The 16,450-nt window shown below is 35.2% G+C and overlaps 2 protein-coding genes across 2 annotated transcripts in view; both read left to right on the plus strand.

Moving 5' to 3' along the window:
* Positions 1–16,240, plus strand: part of LOC125667347 (uncharacterized) — an 88,555-nt gene extending 72,315 nt beyond the window's left edge. The window contains exons 7-8 of the mRNA XM_056147840.1: positions 13,031–13,298; positions 14,904–16,240. Of these exons, the coding sequence (XP_056003815.1) occupies positions 13,031–13,298; positions 14,904–14,937 (302 nt within the window). The 3' untranslated portion in view covers positions 14,938–16,240. The remainder of the gene's footprint in view (positions 1–13,030; positions 13,299–14,903) is intronic.
* Positions 1–16,450, plus strand: part of LOC125682852 (uncharacterized) — a 265,876-nt gene that overhangs the window by 20,863 nt on the left and 228,563 nt on the right. The window contains exons 5-6 of the mRNA XM_056147887.1: positions 1,096–1,156; positions 4,847–4,955. The gene's annotated coding sequence lies outside the window, so the exon portion shown is untranslated. The remainder of the gene's footprint in view (positions 1–1,095; positions 1,157–4,846; positions 4,956–16,450) is intronic.

Raw genomic sequence — 16,450 nt, forward strand, 5'->3', positions numbered from 1 at the left:
AGGTCACGCGCACTGGACATCGAAGTAGCAATATGGTTTCCATTTAAATTCTTTAATGGCTTTTTTCATCGCATTGAGATTCTGTGTTCCTAGATACCTTTTGGATCATAATACTGAAGTTGTACCTATTACCAACACCCTTTGGGAGATTGGGGTAAGCGGGAGGGGGGGGGGGGAGATATTCTTAGTGAGCATTGCTCACAGTTCCTCTTGTTTAACATGTCAACGTCTGTTTTGACAAGGAACCTCCATTTTTTAAGATCATATCTGAAAAAGCAGTAACTCTAACTTCTCAAGAGTATTTTACAAACAGCCATGGCCATAATGCAAGCACGTTATTAGAGGAAAATAACACATGCGAGTTATCTTCTTGTCAAAATGAGTTACCTCTCTTTGCTCCTGTTCTTTATCAAATACCGTGTGGTACTGTTGATAACTCAAACAGGTTATTTTTAATGATACCGAATCATATTTTTATTTTTAGTTAACTTGTTTACATTATTTTATGTCAACTCTCACTTCTTACATAAAATTCTTCTACAAGAAGACCTAGAAAGCAAACAATTGTAGTGAAAACAGCACGTTGTATTCTTGAAAATCTGTTTTTTACCTCTGAATATATAACAAACAAATGAAGTTCAGAATTAGCCCCTGTAGATTAGGTTTAGATGTAAGAATCACCGTGTCTGCCTGTCTACACATCTATCTTCTGTCCGTCCCTCCCACTTTGTATCTAGTGGAGAACTTTGTAATAAGAAGAGAATAAAAAATCATACTTGTGACAAAAATTGCATACAAACAGATACGTTTTGTATATGCAATAATTGATTACAAAATCTGAAGCTCATTCGGTTCTTCGTGTTTGAAAGAATCACTCATCAACAGACAACACTTTCCTATATACATGTATGGTACTCAGGTTACTGTTAATGCCCATGGGCCTCTTGTTAATTTGAAGTTTGAATTTCAATTGAGTACATGATTAGCAGTGAGCATGGTCAGGGATTTGTTTTCTAAGAAAGTGTTTCATTCAGATCAAAGTGAATTGATCACCACGGTGATATTCAAATAAATGTTACCCCTTGATGTTTTTAGGTTCGCACTGGACTCCCATGAGGCCCTGCACTACTGAGGAAAGAAAGGTGATGTTAAAAAGGTAATGGTTCCTATATATACATACATCTACACAGAATTGTGTCGGTGGATCTTGATGTCAATGAAACTGTTTTTAGTCTGTCTGTCTGCAACTCATTGTTACCTTGAAAATGAAATATGCAGTAGATTACATCATTTTCACTTTGAGAAATAATTGAATAAGTGAACTTGTTTTTAGCTCACCTGAGCTATTCTGATCACTTATTGTCTGTCGGTCGGTCTGTCCGTAATCTTTTCCCATTTTCATCTTCTTTTCCAGAACCACTGGGCCAATTTCAATAAAACTTGGTAAAAATCATTCATGGATGAAAGGGATTTAAATTTATTCAAATGAAGGGCCATGTCAGGTTTTGACATTTACTTTTTTGAGCACTAGACCAGTCGGGCTACTTCAAATGATATTTAATAGACCTGACCTTACATCCACTAGCCCTGACCAACTTTCCAGGAAAAAAAACCCTGGGGATTTTTTCATATATAAATACCTGATTTAAATGAAGTTTGAAATAAAAAGTATTTAATAGTCTCTAAAAAAAAAAAAAAAAAGTCTCGTAATTCAATTTGATGATTTTATTTTCAATTAAACGCATTTTCTGTTTCTTTCAATTCTATCCGGCGCAGAAATTCATTAAGTCCATTTGCTAAATAAAATGACCTCAACCATTTTATTTTTTTTTTCTCTTTCATAAGCCCTGCTTTGTTTCATCCCAACCTTTTCCTTTCTTTTCTGTTCAACGTGAACCAGTCCCTTTAACATTCAAAGTATTTGAATAAATGTCCTAGAACATCAATTCCGACAGTGACTAATATATTAGAACTGAAAATAAAGATTATGTCATCAATCGGTTCAAAATTGCTCGCAAACTCTTAACAGGTATTGGGGGGAGGGGGGAGTTAAGAATAAAATATCTTATGGTTTAAAGTAAAGTTTCTTATTCATCTTTTCAACACGACCAGTCGGACTAGTTTATCGACATTTTACCCGACCGGACCTATCATTTAGTAGACTCGGTCGGTCGGACGTGCCTTAGTGTCAAACCCTGCATGTACAATTTTTTTAAAATGCAAAATAGGGTGGTACCATTTAAAAATGTTCTTCTCAAGAACCGCTGAGCCAGGAAAGTTCAAACTAATATTGCTGCTTTCTGACATCATGCAGAGTTAAGTTTATTAAAATCATGCCCCCCCCCTCCCCCGGTCCCCTGGTATAAGTTGGGGCCAAAATAGGGGTCAAAGTTTTACATGGGAATATTTGGGGACAATCTTTAAAAATCTTCGTCTCAAGGATAAATGGGCCAAAGTTCAAATTTACATGAAAGCTTTCAGACATGGTACAGATTCAATTTTGTTAAAATCATGACTGGGGGGGGGGGGGGGGGGGGGGGGGGGACCACAATAGGGGATCAAAGTTTTATGTATGAGTGAAAAGGGGACAATCTTTAAAAAGCTTCTTTTCAAAACCCATAGGGCCAGAAAACTGGAAATTTACATGAAAGCTTCTTTACATGGAGTAGGTCCAAGTTTGTACAATTCATAGTATCTAAGGGTAGGGTGGGGCCAAAATAGGGCATCAAAGTTTTATATTCTGATATATAAGGAAAATCTTTAGAAATATATTTTGAACTATTTAAGCTATATGTAGGTCTTTCATACTTATGTATATAGATTCTTTATGAGAAGGCTTTGTTGTAGTTTGGTTAGAATAGGTCCTCAGTACCCCCTTGTTTGTCGTAAGAAGCGAGTAAATGGGGTGGTCCTTCGGATGAGACCGCAAAAACCGAGGTCTCGTGTTGCAGAAGGTGTGGTACGATAAAGATCTCTCCTTGCTCAAAGGCCATAAGCGCCGAGCATAGGCCTAAATTTTGCAGCCCTTCACCGACAGTGGTGACGTCCCCATATGAGTGAAATATTTTTCGAGAGGGATGTTAAGCAATATTCAATTAATTAATCTGATCTTCTGTAGGCCATTGCCTGTCTGTCTGTCTGTCGGTTTCTAAAAGGTTTACATTTTCGACTTCTTCTCCAGAACCACAGGACCAATTATAAACAAACTTGGCCAAAAGCATCCTTGGTTGTAGGGCTTTCAACTTTGGTCAAATGAAGGGTCATGTCCCCTTTAAAGGGGAGATCCGAGATAATCACATAAATGCCAAAATAGGATGGGATCATTTAAAAAATTTCTTCTCAAATACCACTTAGCCAGAAAAGCTGCAATTTACATGAAAGTTTCCATATATAGTGTAGATTCAAGTTTGGTAAAATCATGGCCCCCGGGGGTAGGATGGGACCACAATAGGGGATCAAAGTTTTACTTACAAATATACAGAAAAAATCTTTGAAAATCTTCTTATCCACAACCACTAGGCTAGAAAAGTACAAATTTATATGAAATCTTCCCGAGAAAGTGCAGATTCAAATTTCTTAAAATCATGGCCCCTTGGGGTAGGATGGGGCCACAATAGGGGATCAAAATTTTACATACAAATATATATACGTAAAATTTTCTTGTCCAGAACCACTAGGCTAGAAAAGTACAAATTTATGACATCTTCCCGACATAGTGCAGATTCAGGTTTGTTAAAATCATGGCCCCAGGTCCTGGGGGTTGGATGGGGCCACAATAGGGTATCAGAATTTTGCATACAAATATATAGGGAAAATCTTCTCAAGAACCACAAAGCCAGAAAAGCTGAGATTTACATGATAGCTTACTGACGTAGTGCAGGTTTAAGTTTATTAAAACCATGCCCCCCCCCCCGGTGGTAGGATTGGTTTTACATCCAAATATATAGTGAAAATCTTTAAATTTTTCTCAAGAACTACTGGACCAGAAAAGTGGAAATTTACATGAAGCTTCCTGACATAGTGCAGATTCACGTTTGTAAAAATCATGTCCTCGGGAGTAGGTTGGGGCCACAATAGGGATTTAAATTTTATATGTGAATATATTGGAAAAATCTTTCAATATGAGCCAATGTGACTCAGGTGAGCGATGTGGCCCATGGGCCTCTTGTTTTAAATTATAAATTATTGTTTATCTATGGAAAATATCACTTTTTCAGTATCAATAGTTTACCTATTTTTGTGCGAAGTTTAATTTGATTAAAAATTTGCTAAAACCTATGACATCACATGAGGATTGATCAACTTTAAATAATCTGTGTTAATTTACCCAAGTCAATGTACACCGGGTCATTACTTATCCTATCCATACTCTTACTATCAGTGAAATGAAACATATCAGTGATTTATATAATGTTCAGGGGGTCTAACTTTAAAAGATGTGAAGAAATTGTGCACGTTGAGATTTTATCTACGTATCGATAATTTAGAGATACACTTCAAAAACTGTAAATTTCACAATGAAACCAGGAAAGTTGATGTGTATGATTAAGGTCAAGGTCATTAATGAATATCACAGTCAAATTTGCAAATATTGAACGTAGCCATACTTGGGCGCATAGAGTTTCAAAAACTCATTAAACTTGTTGTTCTTGTGGGGGAAAAAATAATTCTATGATTTAATTCAGTTTTTTCTGCTCCTTGAGTTAAAAATTTATATGAAAATATTTTATTCAAAGTTTGTCTGTCAAACACATTTAACTTGTTTTTCTTGTAAAAAAAAATAATGCTGTATTTAACTTCTCAATGTTTCAACTCCTTTGTAACTTTTTCATATTTCCTCCTTCAGCATCAGTTTTGACCACACAGAGTATCCTTAAGTAGGGGGACTCAACATTAATCAAAATCTGACTTCCTGTTTTGACGGAGGATTGGACCATCAACAAGTTACTGTATAGGTTTGTATATTATGTTGTACATGCAGATTTCTTAACAGTCAAGAAGACTTACAATTATACATTTATTGACTGGGTCCGAGAACAACATCTGTTTTGTTTGATTCAAAAATGGAATATGATGTGTTGTCTGAAGCTGTAGGCAACATAATGTTCACAGATCAAACTAAACTGCTGTTGTCCAAAGGGCATTTTTAAGTCACCTGAGTCACTCATCTATGAATTTATCAGGTGACCTATTGTTGAAGATCTGCATCCATCGTCATGCATTAGCAATTACGTATTTTTTAACTTAATATATGAATAAATTCCATTCCAATTCTTTTCAAATTAAAACTGATAGAAATTGACAAATTTCGACAAATTTTCTCCTCTACAACTGCACAACTGTAATATAATCTAAATGCATGGTAATGTAAAGCAGGAAGGCCTGTACCAAAATTGTACATTTCTTGAGTAAAGTTTTTGACTCCAGGTTGGGGCTCTACTTGGCATATAATGTTTATGTGTAAGGCATTTAAATAACACATCTTAAGGTTACTGATACTACGTTGAAACTAAATATTAAAGTATTTAGCAGGAGCCCTTTACCAAAATTATAAATTTCATGATCTCAGGGATATGGGTTTTGGTTCCATATGTCGATTATGGGATTGCGTTTAATTTTGCTGTTGCTGTATAAAAACTAAATGCAAGTTTAGAAAAAGCAAAAGGGGATGTATCAAACCCAGACCTGTGATTCTTCCGTCGGAAGACAAAATCTCCCGAATTTGAGCCCCCCTTCCGTTCCTTCCGTTAAAATGTAAAATCTTCCGTCATTTCAAATTTTCAACAACAAAAATTTTCTGAGCACTATTTTTCGATATTGATAAGGAAAAACCCCGAGACAATCGAAAGTCGTCTTTTGAATTACGTATTTCCGATCGAGCTCGAGCTTCGCGATATTTGTGTAACTGAAAGTGTTTCCGGTCAAAACAAACCTTACAATTTCGTGTTTAATTCCATTTATTTCATAAGTATTTGTTGTTTATTTCACCTCAGCATTTGAGATACAGGAATATTGACGGTATATTTACCCGTCCATTCTTTTTCAGTTTTTTTTTATCCCGGATATTCAATAAAGATTAATATATTTATACTTTGAATTTTCGATCAGCTGACTTGCATTTTCTGTTGTTACTTTGCAACTTGTTTATAAAATCATTCCATCTGGTTTACCATAAGTGTGTTGCACTTACCGAAAGTGAACATTTGTTATTTTTTGGTAGTACGCTAACTAAATTTCATTCCAGTTTTCTAGTTTTCATATTACCCTTTTAATTCAAACTAGGAATAGAATAGCAAAATTTCCCCTGTGTTTCACTTGTTCATTCAGAACAACCCTCCTGTTTTTATTATAAATCAGTTCAGCTTATTCTACTTTGCTTGTAATTCTGAATTAAGCATTCTGGAAGACTTCGTAGCCATTGGTAATTTATTGATTATACAAATATTTTAGTGTGATAATTGTTATAACTTGTTATCTCTGTAATAAATATATAAATATAACAAGTTTTTTTCATTTAATTGTGGTTTTTAAGTATTGACTTAAGAATTATCAATGTTCTTAACACAAAAAAGGATTTATCAATGTTCTCAACACAAAAAGGATCTGATGATTATGAACTCAGACACTTGGAACACAAAAAAAAAACCAACTACTAGTAGCATGATTTCATTACCCAATGAACACACAAAAATGGTAAAAAAATGTCGATAAAAAATCTCCAGTTATCAGACCAAAACTCCAGCTGAAAATTTTCAAATCTCAGTTGTGGCATGACAGTTCTGTCACAGGTATGCAAACTTGTGAATTTCACAACCCCGGGGTTCTGACTCATGGCCGGGTCCCAATCAGTCATGTAATGTTAAATGTAACATGTAAAGGCTTCCGTCATTATTAGTACTTACAGGGACATTTGTGTATTAAGAACACATCATGTTTTACACTGCGGCTGAGTATTAGAATTTAGCTTAGATATGCAGAATAGGAAAAACACATAGATATCATATCTCTAGGTCAAAGGTCAACAAGAGTCCTGCTACTTCAGACATACGAATTATTAGGCCAGACTGTAGATCAGATATCTATAATAACAACAAAGTACTAGTAACAAATGAAATCATTTTACAGATTATACAATCATCTTAAGACATTTAGTGTATACAGTTGTCTAGGGACAGGTCTTGGATCATTCTTGTCCCACTATCAGTGTTCTAAGCTGATCAGTCACATCTCTGTATCAGCAAGGTGACTCAGGTGAGCGTTGTGGACTATGAGCATGGAAATACATGTGTTTGATTAGGTCGAAATTAATCATTGCTTTGTTTCCACTAATACAACCGACTCTAAATTATACCCCTACCCTAGAAGTTTTTTGGCATGTTCTCCAAAAAATTATTATTAAAAAAAATGGAGATGACCCTGGTAATAATATAGTTTAGAATATGACTTAATAATATCAAAGCATATTCAACAACTGTATCTATAATGAAAAATGAGCCCCTTATTTTCAGTATGTCAATAGATCTGCTAATTGAATGGAAATTGTAATCAGAATTCAGAACATCTTCTTGTCTTGGATTTAAAAGTTTAACAAATATAATTATTTCCTACCAAGTTACTCTAATTTTCACTTAAATATTAGTGAAAACACAACCATTTATATTTTTGGCCTTAGCGTTCAAGAAATGTACATGTAAAAAAAACAGGTCAATTGCAATCAGTGTGTGAAATGTGTAGATCACTTGAATGTGTGAAATAAATGTATATTGTGAATAGGTTGATATTTACAGGTAAGTACTAGTAGTACTGTAGTTTATTGTACTATATCAGTCTGTATAAATAACATCAAATTCTACACAAGAATCCATTATAAATTATTGTTATGCTATGACATTGTTATGATAATGATGTTTTAAAAAATGTACAGTGTAGGTTATGATTAGAGGTAATATCTAATTTTAATTACAATGTGGCTATAATTAGAGGTGTTGATTAGTTTTAATTACGAGGTGGTTTATAATCATAATAATTAGAAGTAGTGATTGATTTTAATTACAATATGGGTTATATCTAGGGGAGGAGTTAAGTTTTCATTACAAGTTGGTTATAATTATAGGTAATGTTTAGTTTTCATTACAGCATGTACAATGTGTGTTATAATTAGAGCTAGCGATTAATTCTGATTGCATTGTGGGCTATAATTAGAACTAGGGATTAATTCTAATTACAATGTGAGTTATAATTAGAGCTAGGAATTGATTTAAATTACAAATTGGGTTATGCTTGGAGGAGTTCTGTTTTATTTGCAATGTTGGTTATGATTAGAGATAATATTTAATGGTGAATACAATGTCGGATTTAACTAGAACTAGTAATTAATTTTAATTGCAACATGGGTTATAATTAGAAGAGGAGTTATGTTTCTATTGCAATGTTGGTTATGATTAGAGGTAATATTTAATTTTGACTACAATGTTGGATTTAATTACAATTAGTGATTAATTTTAATTACAACATGGGCTATAATTAGACGAGGAGGTAGGTTGTTATTAAAATGTGGGTGATAATTAAGGTTAGTGTGTAAGTTTAATGATGTGAGTTATAATTAGATTGAGTGATTAATTTTAATTACAATGGGGCAATGATTAGATGAGGAGTAATGGTTTTATTATTTTTGGGTTGGGATTCAATAGGTAATCAATGGGGAGATTTTCTTAACATCATTCTGTTACAATTATTATCTTGTTGAGATTTGTAGAACATTGATCATTGCCAGTTTAAAACTTGACATGTTTATAATCTATTTCTTGTACTTATCTATCCTACTTTGTAAATATCAGTGATATTGACACAGCTTTGGTTTGTGGAATGTTGTATGTTTCTGTGATGGTGTGATGTTGTATGTTTCTGTAGCAGGTGTGGACAAAATCTACATTGTGTACTGGTTTGACACTGAGTATGTACATTACACCAGTCTCTGTGTGGAATAGCTATCATGAACTTAAGGGTCTGTATCAAAAGTCAAGGTCTGACAAAAACAAAACAATTAACACCCCACCCCCTTGAAACTAAATAAATGATGAATGTTGATCTACTTTGTTTTAAAATTCAAGTTCTGATAACACTCTGAGTTGAGTCATGTAAACTAGGTAGAAACAAATACAAATGTAGTTAGAATGGAATTATTTCAATAAGAGATCGACACCCCATGTTTATTAAATGAAATTAATTAATCACAACTGATTTTGTATATAATTATATCCTATTTGTGACATTTATCGTAATTTCATTAAGTTACATCAGGTGACCTATTGTAATTGGTCAGTAGGCATTGTGGCCGCTATTTGTTAAAAATGTTAAGATTTGAAGATTTTAATTTTTAGTTTATGATAAAATTCTACCATTTCAATTATTCTTATTGCCCCCCCCCCCCCCCCCCCCCCCCCCCCCCTTCAAAGTATAGAGGCATATTGTTTTGCACCTGTTGGTTGATATACTCAATATCTTTAGAACCATTCATTTGATCATAATGAGATTTCATATGTAATTTGGTTCTAAGCAGAAATGGGCCCTTGCTGTTTTTTAGGTCGAAAGGTCAAAGGTCAATTCTACACTGGACATAGAAATATACTCTCAATATTTTGAGAATCCTTTACTTGACAAACATCAAACTTAGTAGATTTGTACATCCCAAAAAGTAGATGACCGCTATCGAATTTGAGGTTACATGGTCAAAGGTCAATGGGTCAAACTGGGGATAGGAATACACTGACCACTGCATGTCTAGAGAACTCTTTGCTTGACAGCAATTAATCTTGGTACACAGGTACATCATTAATAGAACCTGACCGCTTTTGATTTGGAGGTCACATAGTCAAAGATCAAGGGTCAAACTGGACATAGGAATATACTATTCACTCCATATATTGAGAACCATTTGCTTGACAGACATAAAACTTGGCACATTGGTACATCTTCAGAAGTAGATGACTCCTAATAATTTTGAGGTCATATATTCAAAGGTCAAGGGTCAAACTAGACATAGGAATGTTCTGTGCGCTCAATATTGTGAGAACCCTTTGCTCGACATGCATCAAACTTTGCACACTGGTACATCTTTCAGGAGAAGATGACCCCTGTTGATTTTGAGGCCATATATTGAAATCGCAAGGGCCGAACGGGACTTAGGAATATTCTGTCTACCCAATATCTTGAGAACCCTTTGCTTGACAGACATCAATCTTGGTACACTGGTACATCTTTAGGAGAAGATTACCCCTATTGATTTTGAGGTCACATGGTCAAAGGTCAAGGGTTAAACTGGACATAGTAATATATTTGGTTCTATATTTTGATAATTATTTGCTTGATTGACACCAAACTTGGTACTCTTGTACAAAATAAGGAGTAGATGACCCCTTTTAATTTTAGGTCACATGGTAAATCCATTCCTCACATAGGAAGATATTGTTTGCTCAATATTTTGAATTGGTAATACTACTATTAATGAAATGATACATGTGTTTAACACTTTTAGCTCATCTGAGCTGAAACCTCAAGTAAGCTTTTCTGATCACCTGTTGTATGTCCGTCCGTCTCTCTGTAAACTTTTTACATTTTCGACTTCTTCTCGAGAACCAAAAGGATCCTTGGGTGAAGGGCTTTCAAGTTTATTCAAATGAAGGGCCATGTCTTTTTCAAAGGGGAGATATTCACAAAAATGAAAAAAATGCAAAAATAGGGTGGGGTCATTTAAAAACCTTCTACTCAAGAACCACTGGGCTAGAAAAGCTAAGATTTACACGAAAGCTTCCTGACATAATGCAGATTCAAGTTTCTTTAAATCATGGCCCAGGGGGTAGGATGGGGCCACAATATGGGATCAAAGTTTTACATACAAATATTTAGGGAAAATCTTTAAAAATCTTCTCAAAAACTATTGGGCCAAGAAAGTGGAAATTTACAGCAAATCTTCTTAACATAGTGCAGATTGAAGTTTGTAAAAATCATGGTCCCTTAGGATAGGATGGGGCACGATAGCGGATCAAAGTTTTACATACAAATATATCTGGAAAATCTTTTAAAATCTTCTCAAAAACTTCTGGCCCAGGATGCTGAAATTTACACAAAAATTATTTACATAGTGCAGATTGAAGTTTCTCAAAATTATGGCCCCCAAGGATAGGATTTGGCCACAATAGGGGATCAAAAGTTTACATACAAACATATGGGAACTTTTTTTTAAAAATCTTCTCAAAAACTACAGAGCCAGGAAAGTTAAAATTTACATGAAAGCTGCCTGACATAGTTCAGATGGAGGTTTGTTAAAATTATGGCCCCTGAGGATAGGATGGGGCCACAATAATGGGTCAAAGTTTTACATACAAATATATAGGAAAAATCATTAAAAATCTTCTGATGAAAAATCAGTATGCCAGAAAAGTTTACATTTACACGAAAGCTTCTTGACATAGTCCAAATTCAATTTTGAAAAAAAAGCATGGCCCCTGGTAGTAGGTTGGGCCACAATAGGGATCAAAGTTTTACATGCGAATATTTTGGAAAAATCTTTAAATATGAGCCAACGTGATACAGGTGAGTGATGCGGCCCATGGGCCTCTTGTTAATTTTAACACCATTAGTTGCATATATGTTTTACAAACATCGCTTGTCATGTTTAGCTTAAGCATCTTTGGGACGTGGGGACATGTGTTGTAAATTTAGGGACTCTGGACTCCTAGAACCATAGGGGTTAAATAGAATTTACGAAACTGCCACATATTGACCCACATGCAAAACCTTTCTCAACAACTGCACATTTACAAGGTAAACTAAATGCATAATCATGTAAAGTAGGACGGCCTCTAACGAAATTGTAAATTTGATTATCCCTGGAGTAGAGGTTCTGACTCCATGGTGGTGCTAAACTTGATGTATATATAGCGTATATGTGTAAAACATCTAGAAAACATCTTTACTGCTATTGATATTAAACTGAAACAAAACAGATAGGTAGTCCTCATACATGTAGCCCAGTAGCTAAGTACTTCGTTACTAGCTTGAAAATACGGATTAATATTTAATTGCTGTTATAAAATTTAGAAATTCATTTCAAAATTGAGGATTATCTCCCTCACGCATAGCTCTGATCCTTGGACGAATTTGACTCCACTTTTTTGGGCACACTGTTTTCCCTATAATAGCTCTAAAACTTCATTGTTATTTCGGATTTCAAACATTTCTGTTGAGCATCACTGAAAAGACATTATTTTTCGAAATGCGCATCTGGTGCATCAAAATTGGTACCGTGTAAGTTTTATATGTATATTGTCTTTATCAACAATATTGTTTCACAACCAACTCCTGGGTTTTCACTCTAGGACAGGCCCTAATTAGTCACATTGTAATAATCTTACATATTATATTATGTACTGTATTTCATCAGCATAAGCACTTTTGGGGGTCATTCAAGTTTTAAGTTTTAAGACAACATATTTTACGTAGCCCTAAGGCCTAGTCAGTAGTGATACTTATAAGTAATACTAAGGTGACTAAGGTGACTGATAAAGTTTCTTGTCTTTGAAAATACTGTCTATCGTACTTTTTATGCCTCTGGAATCAAAGATTTGGGTATATTTTGAGCGATTGTGACTGTTCATCCACTGGTATAAGAAACGGAAGTCAATATCAAGTGCTGAGAAAACTAAGATTCAATATAGAATTACACACCTGTAATGCTGAGTTTATTTGAATGAAATACTTTTGCGTATATAAGACCAGTATTTATTTACAATGTTTGATATACTTCAGGTGGGAAACATAAAAGATGAGACAAGCAATATGGTCCATGGGTCTCTCATCTTTCAAATCACATAATGTATATCACTTACAATTAATGTCACGAGTATTTAGAACTAATGTTATTATGTGTGGTAGACTGGGCCCACTTCTAGAGAATTCACTTGCTTCAAACTCCTCCATACACTAGACAAAATGCTTCAATGTCTATATCTGATCTTAATTAAAACTTCAGTTAATCCAGACAGAGATGAGCAGATCACGGAAGCTTCTGAAAGTTTTGAGGAGGTTCAGGAATCGGGATCAGAGCTGGAAATCAGTGGAGAGTCCGAGTCTGAAGAAAACAGCGAGGATCTGAAGTCTGAGGATAGCGGCGAGGAATCTGATCCTGATGACGAGGACACTGCTGAATCAGGGACCAGTGAAGATAATGGTGTAGAGGAAAACGATGATCGGAATTTAGAGGAGACCAGCAAGAATGAAGATGAACAAGAAATGTCTGGGTAATTACATTAAGATAATACAGATCTGTCTGAAGGAAAGGACTAGGTCCAATAAGTGCCATTTCTGGCCCTGAAATTCAAGCATAATTTGCTTTCACTGAGATCTAGTAATTTTCAAATTGAAATAGTCAGAACCTAAAACTAGAATTGCATATATCTCATTTAAAATTTTGCATAATTAAGTTTTCCTTAACATGTTCATTTAGCTCACCTTAGCCGAAGGCTCGTGAGCTTTCCTGATCAAAATTTGTCCACTGTCTGTCAGCGGTGTAGGTGTCGGCATACTCTATTTATATTGTCAATTTCTCCAGAACCACTGAGCCAATTTCAACCAAACTCGGGATAAAGCATCCCTGGATGAAAGTCTTTCAAGTTTCTTTAAATAAGAGGCCATGTCCCCTTCAAAGGGAAGATAATTACAAAAATGCAAAAATAGGATGGACCATTGAAAAAAAGTATTGAACTACTGGGCCAGGTGATCTGAATTTTTCATGAAATCATCCTGACATAGTGCAGAATGAAGTTTATAAAAATCATGGCCCCCAGGAGTAGGATAGAGCCACAATAGGGGATCAAAATTTTACCTACAAATGTATAGGAAAAATCTTTCAAAATTTTCTTCTCAAGACCCACTGAAGTAGGAAATTACATGAAAGCATCCTGACATTGTGCAGATTCAAGTTTGTTGAAATCATGACTCCTTGGGTAGGATGGGGCCACAATAGGGGATGAAAGATTTACATACAAATATATAGGGACTTTAAAAAAATCTTTAAAAAACAACAGGGCCAGAAAAGTTATATGAAAGCTTCCTGACCTAGTGTAGATTCAACTTTGTCAAAATCATGGCCCCAAGGGGTAGGATGGGGCCACAATATGGGCTTTGAAGTTTTACATAGAGAACCGTGGGGATCCGGGTTAAAATAGGTCCTCGGTACCCGCTTGTTTGTCGTAAGAGGCGACTAAATGGGGCGGTCCTTAGGATGAGACCACAAAAAACGAGGTCCCCGTGTCACAGCAGGTGTGGCACAATAAAGATCCCTCCCTGCTCCATGGCCATAAGCACCGAGCATAGACTTAAATTTTGCGGCCCTTCACCGGCAGTGGTGACGTCTCCATATGACTGAAATATTCTCGTGAGGGTCGTTAAACAATATTCAATCAATCAATCTTCTCAAAACCCAGTGATCGAAAGAACTTTACATTTAAATCGAAACTTCCTGACATAATCCAGATTAAAGTTTGTTAAAATCATGGCCCCTGGAGGTAGGATGGGATAACAATAGGGGATTAAAGTTTAACATACAAATATGTAGGGGAAATTTCTGAAAATATTAAGAACCACTGGGCTAGAAAACCTGAAATTTACATGAACGCTTCCTGACCTAGTGCAGATATTAGATTTGTAATCATGCCCCCCCCCCCCCCCCGGCTATGTTTAGCCACACTAGGGACCAACGTTTTTCATGATAAATATTGGAAAAATCTTTAGATAGGGGCAAAGGTGACTCAGATTAGCAACGTGGGCCATGGGCATCTTGTTTCAGAGAGGATGCTTTTTCTTTAATCAAAACGGATATATGGTAATTTGTCCATGTTTTGTAGATGTCAGCACGAAGGGGGGGATTGCTGTGACTAAACAGGGCACCAACACCTCATCACCACATCATCTTCCATCCTCCACCTGAGGCATTGATGTTAACAGGCCACCAACACCTCGTCACATCATCTTCCACTCTCCACCCGATACATTGATGTTAACAGACCACTGATATCTCATCACCACATCATCTTCCACTCTTCACTTGTGTTCCCAAATAGAATCCCTGATAAACCTTAAAATAAAGCAATCTATCAGTAACTGAAAAGACAAAAGCTTTGGACTTTGACATTGCAATATAGTACAGGCAGGCAGCAGCTTTCTGTTTGGAATTTAATTTTGGCGTGAATCCTCTTGAGGACATGAATCAGATTTCACAAACGTAATACGCCAGTTTCGAGATTAGAGCTCTCCTGTGTAGGAGGTGTATTTAGTGGAACTTTGAATCCTTAGGTGGGGCAGAGTGGTACCACAGTCAGTGAGAAAGACGATAAAATGTATAAAAACCGAGTTCTTATTAGATACTTGATGTTGGAAATGTAAAATACTGTAAAAAGAAATGTTTTACTAAAGTGGAAACATAAATACAATGTTATTTTTCCAAGCAATGTCCTGGATATGATAGATAGGAGCAACAAAATAATGTGATATAATAAGAATTCTAAGTATTTAATTACTTCTTGAATACTTATCATTTACTTAGTTTGTGTATCAGTCGAAATTGGGTGATGAAACTGCGTATGATAAACTTACTGAGCAGATTCACTTATCTCTCCCACTCCTGCGTGTAAACAAGTTGTTTTGCACCTTAGTAAGTACGAGAGTTCTCCAAAGGGAAATAACTCGGACGTATCTCGAAACCGGCGTATTGTCTTTGGTGTCTGTTGATGAGAACAAGGAAAACATTGACCCCAGTGTGCAATACACGTGTTGTGAAAACAGTTTTATGTTTGTATCAGAATTTGTATAGACAGTTTTATGCATGTAACATGCTTATCATGAAAAAAATATATATTTGTATCGGAATTTTGTATATTACTTCATTTGGTTTAATGATTGTATCTGAAATTTTGTTTATTAAGTTTTATGTGTAGTTTGATGTTTGTAAACCGATGTTTTGAATATTACTACATTTAGTTTGAAGATTGCATCAGGAGTTTTGAATATTACTACAATTAGTTGATGATTGTATCAGAAATTTTGTATATCACTAGATTTAGTTCAATGTTTGCATCAGAAGTTTTGATAAACTTAGATCTCCAGTTTCATGTATATCTGTTATTGACATTGCTTTGTTTAAAGAATGTTACACCAGAATATAATAATTTCACGTAAAAAACCAGTCTTGTTTGATGTTATTTTGTCACTGTTGGCAGAAACATAATGCGTCTCTGCTATCAAACCCGGTTTATATCATTGTAAAGAGTCTTTAACAAATACTTTAAGTGTTAGATGCGGTTGTTATTTTGTAAAGACATCTTGACCGGAAAGTATCATAAACGCAACCATACTTTTCCGTTAAGAATACTTTATAATAATGACCATAAAATCT

This window comes from Ostrea edulis, chromosome 8 (assembly GCF_947568905.1).
Source record: "Ostrea edulis chromosome 8, xbOstEdul1.1, whole genome shotgun sequence".
In the NCBI taxonomy this organism is placed as follows: Eukaryota; Metazoa; Mollusca; class Bivalvia; order Ostreida; family Ostreidae; genus Ostrea; species Ostrea edulis.